A 19294-nucleotide genomic window follows, 5' to 3' on the forward strand; every position below is an offset into this window, starting at 1 on the left:
TTAAACACAACAAATTAATTAAAACTTAACTGAACATGTTTTCTCTTTCAGTCTTTGTGGTGGGAACGAAGGGCTTTTCCACTGAAGGATCAAGACACAGAAACCTTATTATGCCAAGATGAAAAAAAAGATAAGATTGAAAGATCAAGCCCAGCTTTCAAAGGTGAAGTCGTCTGTACCAGTGCACCAGAGAACAGCCAATATCCAAAAAAGCAGGCAGACGGAATGGAAGAGTACAAAACCATTTCTGTAGGACTTACTCATGTTAAAAAAAATAGGTGACAAAAAAACAGGTTAAGCAAACAATGTAACTGAATGGAAAACAGGAGAAAAAAATAAGCCCTGTTCTCCGTCTCCAACCCCCTGCAGTCACAATTTGAGTACGAGCATGTACTGCATGTAGTAATCTTTTATGCTGTTTATGCCAAGGGCAGGTATGTCTTTCCTTCTTGAACCACAGAGGTAACTAACTAGCTTTTCACTTACAGACAAGTGCTAGTCATTTGTGTTTATGATACAAATCAAAAGCACCAAAAAGTTAACTGCTACAATTTGATGTCAAATCACATGACTGGGTAAATAATTTTTAAAAGATTTTATACCCATATATACATACATATATACATACACCCCTGTGCATCAAATGACAGCTCTTCTTTTTCCTATATAAATGGTATTAGAATATACAAATGTGTGTATATGCTATACATACACACACACATATGCACTGGCAGATACCACTCAAAAATGCATGTATGAACTACCCCATGAAATATAAGCTGCACTATAAAGCAGCACAGGTTTCCAATGGTAATAATGGACACCTAAAGTCTTGACTATGAAGAGGGATTTTTAAAAATGTGTTTAACCAATAGAAGTTATTTATGGAAATTTCTACACCAGATAACACAATATTCCTTTATTTGAAATCACTGATATCTGTTGGACGACACACAGGTCATTTGCTATGCACTCCTAACAGAATGAGACAAGCAAAGTGAAGTTTAAATACTGGTGTCTTAAAAATAATCACCTTTTTTAAAATTTGAGTTTAATCTACCTTATTTTATGTACCTCATGAAGAGAAGACACTAACTTAAAATAAGCAACACACAGGAAAGTTCTGTCAGTATAATAAAAAAATTACTGTTTTTCTAGTTAATTTGGTCATTCTTTACCATAGCTTACTCTATTCAAACAAGTAAGTATCTATTCTCACTTGTATCCTAGAGTGAGAATCACAACTTTTCAAAGGATAATGTTTCACTGTTATCAATATTGAATACTGGAGTGTACATTAAGGAGAATTCCTTTTGAAGCTATTACATCATTTTTTTTTTTTTTCTGTGTACGTTGAGGACAATTTATATGAATCGTTTTTTCTCATGTAAAAAAGGTTTTCCAAGTTGTAGCACCCAAATAACTGACAATCCTGGCCATGTGACCTAGACTTGGGGGATTTGACACAGTTTTGTTAGGGACTGGAAATTATGCTAGTTCCTTTAAAGAAAAAAAAATTCAATTTCAATACGGACAAATTTTTGCTAGTAGTTTTACTGTACATTTATTTTTTCAAAAAGAAATGCCAGACAAACCCATGTTGTCTGGGCAAATAAACTCAAATCTTTCTGTCATGTCTGATATTATAATCTTCTATGTAAGTTTTTTAATTAAAGTTATTTCTATATGCCTTGTGTTGTCTGATTTGATTAAATGCCATCTATTCATAGCACAAAACTTTCCCAAGCCAAAATAAACAACCTTAAGAAACACACTTTTACCTTGTAATGTTGGGGAAAAAACAAGCACTCTATTCCATACATGAGTTGATGTTCTTGTTTTTGAAATCTTTTTGCTTAAAACTCACAGTAGCCTAAATAAGTTTAATGATGCTGGTCCTGTTATTTCTTGCCATATGTATTACACAGCAAGAGTATTTACAATAATGACGTGACTGACACATTTGTTGTCAAAGAATAATTTGGGACACAATTATAAATACTTAGTTTATGGATTGACTCCGTACCTTGCCATCTCTTAGCCTACCTGGTGTTTCTTGGATTAATAACATATATATATATCCTTGGGGGCAAAATCCACAGTTTCAGGATATCCTCAGCCGTCTGGTTCTGCTAGAGTCAAGTTGGACTGGAAATAAGACAATGTTAAGTAAAGGAAGCTTCCTTTGCCTAATACACCTCCTAAGGCCTCCATTTGTAAAGAGGACAAACCAGAAATCCCTACTGGATCCTTTCCATGCTAACAGCTTGTTGCTAAGCTTTAGTACTGTCATTTTTTAAAATGAGGACAAAAATATGCCTGCCCACTCATAGCAGTTTGTAGATTTAATGAGATTACATCAAAGTACTTTATAACCTACAAAACAAACTTTATAATGACAGCTACTCAATTCTATGCTACAATTCTAGAAAGAGCAGTGGAAGCTTTACATATATAATAGTTATCTCTCTTATCCTCAACACAACCCTGCACAGTTATTATAATTACATTCAATGTATAAATCCGTTAATAGAAGTTCAAAGAGGTTGGCTGATTTGACTTGCTAAGGTCAAATAGCTGGGAAGCAGAAGAATCAATTCAATTTTACTTCTAAATAGAGGTTTTTATTCCCCTTTTGCTCAGAGCTAGCACATTATTTCATGTCCTTAAAAACGGGGGGTGTGATTAAGGATGTGGGGGGGGCGGAACCCCTGAATAATCTGCCCCTGCAACAAAGCTAACATAACACCCTGATAAAAGTCTATGCTTGTATTTTAGAACAGACCACCTTAAAATCCCTGGACTTCATACATTATTTTTATATATAAAATATAAGGTGCAAAGTAAAAACTAGGTGTTTTAGAAGCAAGAATACAGTATGCCATCCCAGCCATATTCAAACTTAGATTTTTTTTCCCCTAAGTTCTATTCTACTCATATTATCACACATATACACAATAAAAAAAAGACACAGAACAGAAAAAAACATAAGGACTTAATTTGCTTTTGGAAAACAGCTGAGAAACAACAAAATTAAATGGAGAAAAACATTTTTTCATAGTTGCTAATATGCCTTCCTTAGAAGACTTTTTTTATAACCTTAACACAGTCATATTTTTACTGTTTATAAAAATCAAGTCTCCCAGTAAAAATGGTATTTTACCACACTAATCTTTAAATTTCATCACTAAAGCAATACACAATTTATAACCTCTTGGAATATTCTGCACAATAGATGCTAGTCACTGGAATGAATAATTGCTCAGAAAAGCAGCACTGCCTAAATTGTGAAGTGATTTGGTAGTCAATATTCTTGTTCTCCAATAAAAGGATTTCATGAGCAGAAACACTGGACTCCTTGAGCTTTCATCGATCAAGAGAACGTTTCTGAGCAGCTTCTGAGCAAACATTTCTTAACAGGTTGATCACAGATCTGGGGTCTTCACTCCTCATAATGGCACTGCCAGACACAATCATGTTAGCTCCTGCCTGAAAGAAGTAAACACTTAGGTTATGCCTCAAAGAAAGAAGCAGAAAAACCTACAACAGAATTCCTGGACTAGAGTTTCTACTCTTGCATCTGTCAGTCAGCATTTAAGCCCCTTTGAGGCGAACAGATTTAAGCAATCTGGCTCAGTGAAGAAAGAAGTTAAAATGCTTAACAAATGAGGATGCACAATTGTTTATAAATGTGTCCAAGAAATCATTGATTGTCTTTGTAATGACCTCTAAATAAGCTATATTGCATCTTTGCTAATATTTAGATAAGGTTTAAAAATCCTTAATCCTCAACTCTATTAAGGTTTTCCAATACATACCAATATCCCCATAGCTAGTACTCAAAATGATCTTTTAATTTTGAATTATGCAATGAATTGGTAGATAGTCTAAAAGGGCAATGTTGCAAAAATGTGAAACTACCCATAAAACATGGCAACATTAAATAATTTCTCATTTTGATGCCAGAAGGAATGGAATGGCTTTTTATAATATGAGTCCAAATTTAGCTCTGTGCTTCCTAGGACTTGACTCAAGGAGGGAAGCAACCCAATCCATTATGCGATTCATTGCCAGAAGAAAGAGGGACTATTTAGAGAACCACTAAAGCTGGGAAAACTTTTCCAATGAAATGCCGTCAACTCTCTGATACAGTGTACTACACCTCTATACCATTCTGCATAAAAATGAAAAAAAAAAAAGCTTTACAGGCTTACAGTTTAACACATCTCTTAATGCAAACAGGAGTGGCAGAATGGCAAAGCAGTTTAGTAAAAAGAATTCCAGAAAGGGTCAAAGGATATACCCCCACTAATCATTCAGCCAGTTCTTCCATAAATAGTTATCACAGTCAGCCTTTCAAAAATATTAAACAGAAAAGTGTAGCATTTATACAAAAAGCTCTAAGTGCAGGTTAGACCATGTTGCTTAGTAAGAACAGGCCACATAAACTCGAACCACCTGCAGTGCTACAGAGAGGGCTGACACCCCTTTAACGAAGCTCAGGATCCTCACTCAGCTTGGCTAACTACTCCGGGAAAAACTCATTCCAGCTCTACATAGAGGGAGAGAGGTATCCAGAGATCAGATCTAAAATTTCGGCAAAAATGGCTCTAGTAAGCTCTTACAACGGACAGGTTGGTAACTAACACAGGTAAGTTCTACAGAGTAACAATTTTTTTCCTTTATAAAGAGGTATGCTGCTTTCTTTCCCTATTTGGAAAAATGAGTCATTCTAAGGCCCTGGAACTTAATGATCTTCTAAAGGCTGGCATTCAGTACACTCATTTTCAAAAAGAACTTTCTGATATAACTGAACTTACTATTTAATGATTATGTGATTTTAGAATATTCATTTATTGCTTTTTTATTTTCCTAGTTCTACATTTGAACAAAAAGTACTTTTCCAAGAAAGAAAGGCAATTTAGGAAATGTAGAGGAAAGCTCTGGCCCACAAGACAATGTCCTGGACATTACATTTGATAAGAAAACGGTCTAGGTCACCGCTGAGAAGCAGTCTCACCTCTGCACACTTATGGATAGTGTCAGGACCTACTCCACCATCGACCTCTATGTCCAAAGACGGGAACTGGGTCCTCAACCAGTGAACCTAGATATACACGAGGAAGTCAGTGACTCCTAAAGTGGATATGAGGGTGATGGGGACACACAAAATAAAAAAAAATCAAACAGCCGGTACAAGCCACTAAAATAGGACTCCAAATGTCTCACACAATAACTTTCTATCACTACAATTTATGACTGGGGGAAACTTCCTTTTTAATACACTGAAACAAATTAAGTTTCCTAAATATAAGCTTTGTTCTGTTTTGCAAATGGCATCAAATTTGTCATGGTTTTACAGAGAATATACTTCATGAAAAAAAAGACAAAAAAAAAAACCCTCCACGTTCAATGAAAACTCCCAAAAGGTTATAGAGATAATGGTTTTAAAAGAAAATTTCAAGATTAAGATGTAGTATCTTTTCTGGTTTCCAAACCTAAATCTCTTACATTTATCATAATGTATTACAGTGATCTGTAGGCATTTCCATTTCCATTTCCCCGCCTTCGGAACAAGGCATACTGAAGTATACAAGTGGTTCAATATATGTTTACTGAATCAACACATAATAAAAGCCTCAACCCAGATTCAAATAATTCTTTTACCTTTGGCATCATATCTTCCATGAATTTCTGCCCTCCAAACCCAGGTTCGACTGTCATAACCAAGGCCATATCTATCTGATTAGCCCATGGTGCCAAATACTCAACTGTAGTTCCTGGTTTGATGGCAAGGCCAACCTGTGACAGAGACAAATTTGCTACATCACATTAACAATTACTTCCACATTATATTATTGTGGCATATCAGGCCCAGGAGAAATACCTATTCTTAAAAAATAGAATATACAAATAGAATGCATAGATTGTCCAGACTATGTATTTTTTAAAAAGTCAACAAGGTGATTACATATAAGTATTTCTAAAAAGCAGTAGTATTCCAAAGAAGTATTGTACATTATTACATTTATATAAAAAACAAGTTATACTTAGAAATCTGTCTTCCCATGAAGAACATCTGCCTAAATCTGGTCTTAATCTATCTAGCATTTCCTGCCTTCAGTCCCGACTCTGAGTGTTAGGAGTATAAAACATTACTGTCACCGCTGACCTCTCACCTTCATCCCATTCTCCCGAATGTCTTTAATCAAAGCCCCTGGGTTCTCAGTGGCCTCGAGATGAAAGGTATACTGATTAGCTCCTGCTACAGCCATTGGTTTTACCCACTGTTCCGGCCTTGACACCATCATGTGCATGTCTAGAAAGAAAAGATACATCTCCTAAATATTACTGAAGGGAAAATATCTGACTCTCATTATTGAAACCAACCTGTAGTTTTTTCCCATTTCGTATATAAACTCTTCTGACATCACAGTAATTGTTAAATAGTCACATTTATGTATAACTAGCCTCCTTGTATCCCGAAGATAAAGCTTTCGTTAAACTCATTCACAAAACACAAACGAAAAACATGTTTCTCCTATAAACATATGCCTAGGTCCAGGAAATGCCACTCTAAAAAACTTCTTAAAAAAGTCACATTATCTATTAAGGCTTGCTTCCTCACTTATAAAATATTCTCTTCAGCAGTATTTTACTGAGCACTTACTGCATTGTTAACTATTTTAAGGCTCTAGGGATAGAATAAAAACAGACATAAAAATCTCTGCTGTCATGCGGATTACATTCTCAGTGGGGGAGACACGCCATTAAAAAAAAAAAGTAAATACAATACACACTAAGATGGTGGCTAACAAAGCCCACGTGGCTGGGGAGGGGAGCAATGGGGAGAGCAGATGAGGTCAGAGAGGCAAGGGTGGGGGGTGGCAGTACAGAGCCCTACAGGTCAACGGGTTTTATTATGAATACCAAAAAAAAACACTGCAGGATTTTGAGCAACAATATCTGGCCTAGGAGGCCACAGCAATAACCCAGATGAGAAAGGACAATGGCAGCAACTGAAGTGGGGGGGAGGGGGAGATCCTGGGTACGGTCCGAAAGTAGGGCCCGCAGCAGTTGGGTGGACTAGATGCACACGGCAAGAGGAGAAGCAGAAGGGTGCAAGGACCGGGGTCGGAGTAACTAGCCGAGAGCTGCCACTAACGGAGGCAGAAAGCTGCAGAAGAAAGCACACGTTTGAGGGGGAAGAACGTGTTAACAGAAGAAGCCTCACATGCATCCTAATCTAAAAGCTTGAATCACATACAAATATGTTAGGCAAAATGGGCATGGCCTTCTTCAAGATCTTCTCTTGAGAAGGAGAGGGCAGATTGAAAGATGCTAAATCAAGAAATAACTGTCGTGAAGAAGGAAACAGTAAATACTGCTGTGTGGGACAGATGGCAGTGACAAGACTTTTGAGTTTTTTTGTTTTGCTAGAGGAAGCACATTGCTGACATACTTCAACTATATTAAAAAAAAAAATTCTAGTATTCCAGAACTCAAATAAGATTATGAAAGGCACCAAGGCTTTGAAAAAAAAAATGTCTGGAAAAGAGTATACCACTTGACTAATAACGTCAAGATTAAAGTTTATATTTCTTAAGAAAAATAACAACAAAAAAACTCCACACACTTTAACAGACAAAACATTACTTCTAAAAGATAGACTCCCTCTATTTGGTGTTTCTTGTTTCTATGATAAACAAGGGAAATTCTATCTGGTTTAAAATATGCAGTTTACTCATTCCTTAAGTTACCAGACTGCTATGTCATTCAATTTCTATAAGCACTAGCAACACCCACCGGAGAATCTCCAGGGCTTAGGGAGTCAGTGATTCAGTGGATTTGCCTGTAATCAACATACTGCGATGGACAGTTCTCCCTTTACAGTCGTAAAAATTACTGGAGATCCCAAAAAGCACAGTTGTTGTGGGTTATATTTATCTGTAGTTGATGCATTAGAAATTCAAATTAAGGAAATGTTTAAGTCTACTTATTAATTCATTTAAAAATAAGCAATAATAAATCTAGTATGTTAATGTAACAGTGGTATTACTTTACATTTTTGTAAAATCTTGAATGTCTACCTTAACTGTAGACATCTGTATTCTCACATCTGCTCTGCATTCAATGTTACAATATGTTATTTTATGTGAAGAGAAGGAAGAACAGTACATAAAAAAGGGAGAAGTACATTAACAGCCTTTTCAGACACGTGTGGATATTCTATTTCTACACTCAAACTCAGCAAGTGGTACTTTAATAAAGGTTACCTGCAATGTGGAACCTGTAAACCCTACCAGTAAACGTTTCCTACTTTATTACACTAAAGCCTGTTGGTCTACCTGACACTTTGAATAGATCTTTTACATATCGGTTCACTGAATTATGCAGATCTTCTGTGTAAGATACATTTTATTATATGCTATTTTTAAAAAATCACATTTAGTATGTCATTACAGATCTTATCAGAAAAGCTCTAAGTACTAGAATTAGTCAAGCTCACAGCAGCAGGTTCACATGTTTATGAAATTTCTAATTTTCATTTGCAAGCTCTAACTTTATCCGGGGGCAAGAAAACCTAAGATATTTTCCTTGATATGACAGGCTAACATAATTTTTTTAAGTGTAAGTAAAAGATCCACCTCTGATAACCATAGTTTATCTGTCAGTTGTCCTTTCAAGTGAAAATGTTGTTCATAAAAAAAGCTGGCAGTTCAGTTCACAACTCAAAATATGGCACAAAGGTTTCCATGAGAAAGCCAGCATATTCTGTATGCAGCAGAGGTGCCTTTGATGTACTTCCTACTTGGTCACACAAAATATTAAGAAGACATGTTTCCAAGGATCAAGATTTACTAAAATTAATAATTTGCACTGCTTCATCAAGGACACTTACTATGGACACATCACAATGAAGAATGTTAATGACTACTTGTATCGTTCAACACCACTGCCTTGGTTCAAGCGAAGACACCAACAAACGGCCTCACCAATGCTTCTGCATCCTCCATACAGATATGGCAAATAATATAATGTAAAAATAGTTCTGACCTCATGAACCATCTGGAAGGGATTCCTACTGGTCATCAGACCAAACTTGAAGACCACTGATTTGGGTAATAGCAAAAACGGACTTTTCCCTACTCCTTTATTTCTTAAGACAGTTGTTTCTACTCAGTACTGAGATTAAACAGATAAGAACTCTCACAATTATACATACAACTTGTGATTCAGTTCCTAAAATACATTCGTGTGTTAATTATCCAACAACCAAGATCAAAAAATCAGAAAAAAAGTCACAAAACCCAAACATTAAAGCACACGGAGTCCATCCATCTTTATTTTAGACCCAATTCTAAAAAGATTAATTATAAATTTATCAACAAATAAACTAAAACAAGAACAAAAAGCAGATTATATATGATGGTGGCAGTAGGGTGGGTAGGAGGCACTAATTGTAAGAGATAAACAGCAGTGAGAAGGGGCACTAGGAGCCCAAATAAAAGGGAGAGAAAAGGACAAAAACTTTTTTTTTTACTAAATCCACACAAAGCCAAAAGCAGAGGATGCTATAGCCACTGTAGGCAAACAATGCTGCTTATTTCATCTAACTTTGATAGTCGTTTTAAGAACAAATTTATAGTGGAAAATTCATTTTCCAAAATGTAATAAAAAATAAGTTTAGATTATCAGAGGATTATATTCTATTATTGGAAATTTCAAAATGATGAACACGTTGCTGGAACATTGTGTCTCTCATGCCATATACATTAGGCAGTAACATACATTTTCTTTGGTACACTCAAAGTAGATGGATACTATAAAGAAGCTCTGTCCAACAGTACTTTCTACAATGATGGCAATGTTTCACAGTGGCACTAGGCAACACAGTAGTCACTAGCCACATGGGGCAGACAACCTGCAGTATGGTTAAAGCCACTGAGAAATTTATGTACAAGAGACTTGCTAAGTGAGCCACTGGTAACTTACTTTAAAAGAGCAGCAACAACGTGTGGACTGAATTCATGTTCTATGAGAAGTAACTTCTAGGTTACTGTATGATCTTAAATATCTTAATTCACAACCTACAGCGCTGAAGTGGGAACCTATATAGGCCCCGTGTGCAGAAAGCTCCACTTTGTATCAGATAATTGGCATAAATCACTCAGTTCAGTAATTCACTTAAAATTGCACTGAGCCCCAATCTTGTGTCTATGCTTAGCTCTAGGAAAAATGCAGTAAACAAAGTGAACAAAATCCCTGCATTTGAGGAGTTTACAGTCTGATAAAAATAACTTCAAATTAAAGGAAGTTCTAAGAAAACTATCCAGAAGTTGATATAAATGGGTAAGGGTTAATTTAAAGATAGGGTGCTTAGAAAGACCTCTCTGAGGAAATAAGAAATGATATGAGGCCAAAAGATGAAGCAGAGCTAGCCAAATGAATGGTTTTCCAGGCAAAGAAATTAGCCAAAGTGCCACGGCCCCGGAACAGGAGAGAGTATTACAGCCAATGAAGCCCCAGCAGAGAGCGAGGGGGGGAAAGGGTTCTAGATGAAATTGAAAGTTGATAAATCAACCATCTTTTCCTTTAGTTGAGCAACACATCCAGCTTCGGATGGCGTAACACCCACTTACCAAAGAAAGGGTCCTGGCCTAGCTGCTTTCGGAGGCTTTCTACCACAGGGTGACCAAAGGTGATGTTGGGAACAAAATGCCTACAAGACAAACAAAATCTTACTCTGAAAATATTTTCAATTCAGTTTCTGTATTTTTCTCAATATGCATTCTGATGGTTGTAGAGGGGAATGTTTATGATTGCACTATTTTTCAATTCAATACTTATCAGTATTAAATAGCACTAAAAATATCTGCATAAGTTTGTCTTTACAAAGTAATATCTCCTTAATATTTGAACAAATCATAATAATGCTACATGATTTAACTGTTATTCATAATCCCTGACAGACAGAACTAGAAAGATGACAAAATCAAAACCCCAGAAGTTATATGACTTGCCCAAGTCATATACTGGTTAGAAGATCTGGCCTTTAATATGGGTCTTTCATATCCTAATATGTTACGGGCTACCTGAGGCTACTTCTAAACCACCTGTATCACAGGGCACTAAATGAGTTTATTTAGGCTTTTTAAAAGATCATCAACAAGGAAACTTAAGGTGTGTACTAAAAACCACCATTTACTGAGGGTTTACAACATGCGAGGTACTGCTCCTTACACTTCATTTCATCCTTACAACAGCAATAGGAAGTGGAGGTGTTATTATAAGAACATAGGACAAGAAACTTCCTTAGGTCAACCAGTTAATTATTTATGGGAGCAGGATTCAAACTAAGTCTTCCAGGTATCAGACCCATAGTACTTAAACATCATCCTACTAGTCCTATTAGTCCTTGTGTCCCAGTAAGTACCATCCTGCACGTTTCAGAATACTGTATTTTATAAAAGGTATGTGAGAGTTCCTGCTTAGCCCAGAAAACTTTACAATCTCATTGGTAAGAGATGCCTAATAAACTCACCAGAATTCATGATCTACTGTTATAGTATAGTTGATAGGAAGCCATCACAGCCAACCAAGGACCACAACGCCCAACTCCCTTTACATGCAATTGGCCCACGTGACTAGTCTTCACCAGTGGACTGTGAGTTTCGGCGATGTGGGTCACTGCAGAGCCCAGCAGGTTAAACAGCATTCCTTTTTTGCATTCACTTCACCCTTCTGCCAATAAAGAAGCCCTTAAGGAATAGCAGAGCCACAGGATGGAAAGAGTTGACATCCCTGAATTTCAGCATGGAAGGACATTCACATTGAACTGTTACAACATGAGAAATAAACTTTATAATGTTAAGCCACTGAAATATGGGCTTTATTTGTTAAAAGTAATAGGTATTACCCTATATGAGGATTGCAAAAAAAGCTAAACAATAACAAGTAGACAAATATGAGGTAAAATGATTCCAGAGGCAAGTAGCATAGCACTTTACAAGAAGGGGGAGATCACGAAACTTACAGAACAAATAGTATTTTAAAGGTGGGAAAAGAAATGAAACAAAGGCTGGAATAAGCAAGTTATGTTCAAAGGAGGAGGAAGATGGTGTTGACCAGCTTGGCTAGTATGAAAGGCAGGAAGCAGACTGTGCCTCAGTGTGGGTATCAAATGCCAGGTTCAGTGCCTGGACTTCATCCTGCTGTAAGTATGAACTGAGATTTTAAATTAAGCAGCAAATAAAAAATAAGATGCAAATAACAAAGTAGGAAGGTGGACTTGGCAGTAAATCAGAGGAAGGGAGGTAAGAGGTGTTGGCACACGGCAAGGAACAGTAATAACAGAAACAGGGACAGGGAAATGTGATAGGATTTGTTAACTGATTAAGATGGGGGATGGGCGTTGAAGACAGAGAATACATCATGGTAGATTCTAAGCTTAGATGACATGTAGACAGAGTGTTAATAAAAAAAATTAAAATTTGTATGGGCCAGGCACCATTCTAAATACTTTCCATATTAACTCATTAAAATCTCACAGCTCTGTGAGGTAGGAAGTACATTATCTGCATTTACACAAGCAGGTAGTGCTGGAGGCAGGTGTTAAATGCAGGCAACCTGACTCCAAAGTCCAAATTCGTTATTATGCTCACCTGCCTCTTTATCAACAAACTAGTAACAGAAAAATAAAGTCCAAGTAGGGAGAGACTTCAGTGGCAGGTGTCAGAATTCAAGACACATCTGAGAAGAACTGGTAAGGTGGATGGGTACAGACACTTACAGCACACTGGTTCTTGGATATTGGGGTTTTAGTAGTTAAGAAATCATTCTACCATTTGCCTAAGAGCAAACACTGCTAGGGTTATAGATAAGGGGCGTATGTTTCCTTATAGCTTGGAAGTAAGGGCCAGAGAAGCAGGCAGTGAGGCTTAATGAATATTAAACAACTCTGGAATTGAAAGATTTGTATTCCGTTCACTGTCCTTTTAATTTGCTGTGTGGCCTTGTTTTACTGCACTTCACTGGTTTGTTTGTTTTTTTTTTTAAACAAACTGAAAGCAAGACCCCTCCACCAACAAAAAGATAACGACTCATTTTATTGCGATCCTCACTTTATTAATTGTGTTCTGGAAAAGAGGCCACACTATCTCAAAGGTACGCCGGCACTTTTGTAGTCACAAACTTAGGTTTCATTTATCATGAGAATAAGCATAACCACATTTTGAGAAAATACGAGAATTAAAACAAATATATTTTTACTTCATTGGGAAACAGAAGCAGATTGTATAAAACTACTGACCTCCACAAATTATATGGTGAATTGCACCACTGAAGATCAATTCAATGCACCAGGTTCACCAAATACACTGGGAAAACAACTCACCAATACCCTAAGAGACCAAAGGCTCAGAGCTAAGACATAACCAAAAAACCCCCCCAAAAACAAAAGGCTACAAACCCAAACATGAAGTCAGGGTGACCTCCAATTTGCTTGACAACAGTCCCCATGAAGCACTTGCAACAAAAGGATTTACAAGCCCTACTCCAAGCCTACCGACACCAGAGGACCTGGGAATCTGAATTCCGAAGTACAGAGGGAGCGCTTATCAGAGCAGGTTAGAAAACACTACATTTCACTCTCATGAAGAGAAATTTCATCACAAAAATCTGCTTCATTATTACATTACTGTCTTTTTTCCATGAGGGTACTTTTGGGAGTAAAGTCTGCAAAAACTAAAATGCAATAAAAAAAGCCCTTTTCCCCAGAGGACTTACTGAAATTAAACTGTAATTATTGTAACACAGAGACACAATTATTTTCTTTCTCATCATTTTCCATCAACCCTAAACTTTGTTTACAATTGTCATGCAATTTATTTCAGACAGATCAAACCTTTACCAGATCTCCCAAAACGGCAAAGACTAACTTTGATATAAAATGTCACAAGACTGTAATCAGGAAACAATTCCTGTGAACCAGGAATCACAAACTCATATACTTATAAGCACTGGCAGGTCACATGGTGGGGCAAAACAGGGAGACGGGGACAGGAGACCAACGAAGAGCACCTGGCCTGGCTAAGGGGGGCTGCCATTCAGCTCCAGCCTCATGGGGACTTGTGAGACTGTGGACCCAGTTCTGGCAAACCTTCGGGTGTTTTTCAAAAGTCAAAAATCTAGTACTAATGTGAAACCTCCCCAATTTTGAATTCTGGTAATTAATTTAGAAATTGTGTATTTGCTCTGTTTCCACACCTAGGACCAACACATTTCCAGTTACTCAGGATGCATTATTGTGCTAATTTTCTTTTCCTCTTGTCCTATACTTCAAGTATCTAATCGTACTAGTGCCCGACTCCCCAGAGTGTTTCCAGAACTTGTTTCTGACTTTTAAGATGAAGACATTTCACTTTAATCAGAAGAAAAATGGAAGCCTCAGTGGGAGTAGGGGACCAGAAAACAAAAGCGCATCCAAACTACATGTAGATCTTTAAAGGGAGCCAGCGAAGAGAAGCTCAGCAGTACCCAGAGAGGAGGAGAGAGGGTAAGCTGTGGTTGGCACCGCCGGAGTCCACACCCCCTCTCTCACAGCCCTGGCCAAGGAAACGCGGCAGCTCAGCCTGGCTTTACCTCATCGGGTGGGGCACTCGGGGAGAGGCTAAACCTCCTTAAATCGGTTTCTTCCTTTGCAGTAGGGGAATAGGAAGAGCTGTCAGCTCAAAAAATTATAAAACTTAAAAGGGAAAGGGTTTTTAAATGGTGTGTGCAGAATTTAGTTTTTTCAAACCAAGAAGTTTCTTGGCAGATGGGGAGAGAAGTCAATAAAAACTCAAATACTTTTATGTTAAGCTCAGGATTAGGATATAGTCTTTCACTCATTCAGCCAAGTATAACTAAGCTTGTCATGGTACTTTACCTGCAGAGAATAGAGGGCTGAACCAGAGACAGACCCTGTTTTCAGGGGGCTTAGAGTGTAGCTAGAGAGATGCGAAATAAGTAACACAAATAAGTGTATAAATTATTAGTTGCTCTTTAAGAACGAAGAGTGCCTTAGTCATTCTCTGTAAGCCCAGTACACCAAGAGGACATTTAATTTCTGAGACAACACAGTGATTGCATGCCTCTAATCCTAGTTTTGAAATCACTGACAGATGACAAGCTCTTTGCATTCGATTCACCTCTGTCAAATGCTGGTGCTGGTAACAGTACCAGCTTCTTAAGGCTGTATGAGTCAATTTACAAAAAGCATTAGAACAGAAGCAGTTGGGAGCTATTACTATCATTAATATTCCTGAATTTGGGGAACTGAAAATTATTTTCTCAGTTCACTCGGTAACTCAAACAAGACTTAGACCAAACTGCTTTCTGTGTCAAATAGACTACACATATATACATGCAGCCTGTTCTATCCTGAAATGCCTAGGTGTCTGACACAAAACTGTGTGTCTCAGACAAAAAAAAAAAAAAAAAAGTAACTACCCATTTCTGAAATACACACTCGATTCAACAATATAACCTGTGAGAGTTCAGAGCTTTCCAGCAAAGCTATCAAAAAAGTATGTAAGTAGAATTACATATGATAGCAAACTAAAAATCAAGATTTTCCCATTATCAGTTGGGCACACAGGTAAGGTAGGCAAGGTAACTGAGTGGAATGCAAAAGAGAAACAACAATTAACCAAACAGAACAAAGGAGGACAAAACTCATAAGAAGCATGACATTAAAAGAGAAATAACTGATTATGTTTTGTAAATAACACAATTTGCAAACTTGCAGGAAGGCACACAGAGATTTTACCCATTTAAAATAAATTTTTTTTCCCTACTCCAACCCAAGGTAATGGCTACTATGATTTTATGACCAGTTATCTGCGGGGCTCAGAAAACGAGTTGGCAAACCCAAGTTGCAACTCGGTCACAAGGTTGAGTAATCCAGAGCGATTCTTACAGCTTTCTCTAGGTTTCCTCATTTTATAATCAACCTAAGAAAACAGCATCATCCTGGTTCTAAACAACATTGACTAGGTGCTACAACTAACAGTACTTAAAAATTACTTACAAAAAAACTGTGCTCCCTGAAGAGCAGGGTGCCTGAAGAGGAAATGGACAACAAAATCAAAATTCGAACAATGATACAACTAACAACTATAGAGAATTTACTATATGCCGGGCACTGTGAACTTGACACGCACAACCTCATTTCACCTTTCAAAGACGCGTAAGTGGTAGATTCTAACTCTAATTCGCATTTTTCACGTAATGAAACTGAAGCTCAACGAGGTTGAATGGCTTGTTCCAGGTAATCCCAGCAGGTGGCAGAGCTCGGGCAATCTCACTCCAGGTGCCAAGGCGGTCTCCCTCAACTTTGCCCCCAATAACCTATATGAGCTTGGGCAAGTCATGCCTATCCCCTTGGGCCTCAGTTTCGCTGTCTGAAAATGAGAGACCTGTCCTAGAGATTTAAGGTCGCTTCCGGGTGCTAAGTTCTAGAGGATCACACGTTACGCGGGGACAGGGAGAGGTTGAGGTATCCGACGCATTCGCGGTCTGGGATGCTGCCTCGGCTCCAATCCAGACAGGGCCTCCAGGGCTTCCAACCTGGTCTTGTTCTTATTACCGCGTTCAGAGTGGGGCGCTCCGCGGTACAGGGACGCCGAGCACCAACAGGCACTCAATAAGGGGGCACCCACTCCGCCCCGCGCAGCAAACCGGACCCGAGCCCCGCGGAGTTACCCGTCCATTACATCCAGGTGCAGATAATCGGCCCCAGAGTCCAGCATTCGGAGACACTCGGCCCCTAAATTGGCCAGGTCGCTGTTGAGGATGGACGGACCAATCTTGCAGCCAGACGCCATGGTCTTGGTTCCCAAGAGCAAGTTACCTCACGAGTCCCGGGCAAGATGAAGGCGTCGCCCCGATTGGCTGCTCGGTTTTGGCACCGCCTCTTCCCTTAGAGCCTTCCGTACTCCGCAGGAAGCAGCTGCCGATGAGGAGGAAGTCCCGCCTTCTCCCCAGGGGGGAGGGGCGACTAGCTCGACAGTATAGGGGCGGGGCCTCGCATAAAGGCCTCCTCCTCTGACCTTCGTTTTTAGTACAGGACTTAGACCTCTCAGAACTCAAGGGGTTTATCTTCATCTTTTTCCACTTTACAAACGTGTAGTTTATTCTCCTGCTTCATCTTGCTTCATTTTTTGTTTCTGTACCACTTGTGCACCTTTTCTTTCCTCTCTAGCTCCTATTACCCTTAAGAAACACAAACCAAAAACCGCTTCCTCATATTTCTTTCCTTGAACTCATCTTAAGACCTGAAAGAGTCAGACTTGGGTCCGAATTGTAGCTCTGCCAGACACTATCTGCGTAAGGTAAAACCAAATTAATTATAGACTGTAATAAGGAAGAAAAAGTATGCATTGTGTTGGCCAAAAAGTCCATTTAGTTTTTTCCATAAAATAAAAGACACATTTTTCATTTTCACCAGTAAGTTTATTGATTTGGATATTTTTAGTATGTTGGCTATTTCTCCTGTGGTATAAACATTGACTGTGCTCAGTTAATGTCTCAATTTGATCACTGTCAACTTCAACTGGTCTACAACCGGACATGGAACATCATTCAGCCAGAAATCTGCAGGTCAAAATTTCACAAACCAGTTTGACACCTTTGATCAATCGCAGCACCTTCTCCATTACTGCATAAATCCTTTTTTGCATTTCAGTTGCCTTTTTACCTTTCTTGAAATAACAAAGCATAATACGCCAAAATGTTGTGTATTTTCTTCCACCTTTGATATTAAGATGGCCACACAAAAATTCACCAGTTTTGATAAGTTCTTTTCTAAATGCCCACTGACATGACAGCTGTCACAATGCAATCTAACAAAATTGTTTCAAATGAAGTTAAATACAAATAAGTGCTAGGAGAGCTATCTTACAGAAAAAAAACCAAACGAACTTTTTGGTCAACAATATTTGAGCAAAAGGAGCTGTAGCCTGGGAGACACAGACTCAGTTAACAATCTGGGTAACAATCTGAGCTGTGTTCCACTGAGACAAACAAAAAGCTGCCTTTTATAAGGAAAGTTCCTGTCCAAGTTCCCAATTAGGTCTGTTTTATGTAAATGAGGTATCCAAACCCATACACTTCTGATTGGTTTGAAGTGCACAGTGCTAACTGGTCAGCATTATGAATTCTAATTGGTTGTTATGGGGCAGTTCTAATCTGAGTGGTCAGATCTTAGTCCATCAGTGGAAAGGTGAAACCAGGAACTCTCTGCTGATAGTAGACTCAGTGGGAGTAAATGGGCAGAGCATACTGCAGGAAGCCTCGATTTCCATCTGAGGTTCTTCCAGGTATACAGAGCATTTGAGAAGCCCTGTTGACAAACGACCACTAGGCTCTTATTATTTGACTGACTGATTTTACTGAGCATATCTTCTAGGTCCATCCATGCTGTTGCAAATACCATATGGTATCACTTATACATTGGAATCTAAAGAACAAAATAAATGAAAAACAAAATTGACAGACTCAAGACACAGGGAATGGACTGGTGGTTACCAGAGTGGAGGGTGATGGGGGGACTGGGTGAAAGAGGTGAACGTATCAGGTAATACAGATTGGTAGTCACAAAATAGTCACAGGGATGTAAAGTACAGCATAGAAAATAAAGTCAAAAATATTGTGACAACTATGTATGGTGCCAGGTGGGTAGTGTAAATATTCGGGGAAACACTTTATATAGTATAGAATCGTCTAACTGCTATGCTATTTACCCAAAACCAATGCAAAATAATACTGAAAGTAAACTGTAATTGGCCATGGCCGGTGTGTCTCAGTGGATTGAGCGCTGGCATGTGAACCAAAGGATCCCAGGTTCAATTCCCAGTCAGGGCATATGCCTGGGTTGCAGGCCAGGTCCACAGTAGGGGGTGCATGAGAGGCAACCACACATTGATGTTTCTCTCTCTTCCTCCCTTCTCTTCTCTCTAAAAAATAAGTAAAATCTTTAAAAAGAAAAAAAAGGAAACTGTAATTGGAAAATAAAAGTTAAAAAATAAAATGCAAAATTGGGCCCTCAGTTGATCATGGGGTGTCCATCTCAGCAGAATAATTCCTTCTGAGGGTTGATAGCAAATAAATCTTTCTTTTCTGAGTCCACAGTGACCTGGAAAGTCACTTCTCTTTCCCTGTTCTGTTTCCTCATCTGCTAAAGCAGTGTCCAGTGTTTAGGGTTGTTGTGAGGATTAAATAAGCCAAATCTAGGTGATAGACCCAGCACATT

General features: G+C 38.3%; 2 protein-coding genes across 7 annotated transcripts in view; one reads left to right on the plus strand and one right to left on the minus strand.

The window, feature by feature from the left end:
* KANSL1L (KAT8 regulatory NSL complex subunit 1 like) overlaps positions 1-1663 on the plus strand; it is a 112730-nt gene extending 111067 nt beyond the window's left edge. For 2 of the 4 annotated variants that reach the window (XM_054585698.1, XM_054585699.1), the window contains exon 15: positions 52-1661. In XM_054585698.1, the coding sequence (XP_054441673.1) occupies positions 52-282 (231 nt within the window). In that variant the 3' untranslated portion in view covers positions 283-1661. Of the gene's footprint in view, positions 1-51 lie in introns of all 4 variants that reach the window. The other 2 variants (XM_054585700.1, XM_054585701.1) reach the window with 2 other exon arrangements.
* Positions 1664-1711: 48 nt separating this feature from the next.
* Positions 1712-16916, minus strand: RPE (ribulose-5-phosphate-3-epimerase). 3 transcript variants are annotated; one of them, XM_054585703.1, is made up of 7 exons: positions 16758-16916; positions 16073-16104; positions 10644-10723; positions 6180-6319; positions 5668-5802; positions 5021-5107; positions 1712-3489 (listed from the first exon to the last, which is right to left on the minus strand). In XM_054585703.1, the coding sequence occupies exons 1-7, from the start codon at positions 16866-16868 to the stop codon at positions 3367-3369; spliced, it is 708 nt and encodes a 235-aa protein (XP_054441678.1). In that variant the 5' UTR covers positions 16869-16916; the 3' UTR covers positions 1712-3366. The 3 variants fall into 3 exon arrangements, with proteins under 3 accessions (XP_054441678.1, XP_054441679.1, XP_054441680.1); XM_054585704.1 differs by lacking the exon at positions 16073-16104 and having other exon boundaries at positions 16747-16916; XM_054585705.1 differs by lacking the exon at positions 16073-16104 and having other exon boundaries at positions 16758-16861.
* Between the last annotated feature and the right edge of the window lie 2378 nt (positions 16917-19294).

Source organism: Pteronotus mesoamericanus, unplaced genomic scaffold, assembly GCF_021234165.1.
Source record: "Pteronotus mesoamericanus isolate MK-2021 breed Mesoamerican mustached bat unplaced genomic scaffold, CSHL_Meso_final contig_90, whole genome shotgun sequence".
Classification (NCBI taxonomy): domain Eukaryota; kingdom Metazoa; phylum Chordata; class Mammalia; order Chiroptera; family Mormoopidae; genus Pteronotus; species Pteronotus mesoamericanus.

What these genes read in the sequence shown, in the direction of transcription:
- RPE (XM_054585703.1), bottom strand. Translation starts at nt 16,868, where the DNA reads ATGGCGTCTGGCTGCAAGATTGGTCCGTCCATCCTCAACAGCGACCTG. An exon ending in AGGCCAGGACCCTTTCTTTG is followed by an intron (nt 6,320 to 10,643) that starts GTAAGTGGGTGT and finishes TTTTCTTTCTAG; the next exon opens with ACATGCACATGATGGTGTCA. An exon ending in TGGAAGATATGATGCCAAAG is followed by an intron (nt 5,108 to 5,667) that starts GTAAAAGAATTA and finishes GTGTATATCTAG; the next exon opens with GTTCACTGGTTGAGGACCCA.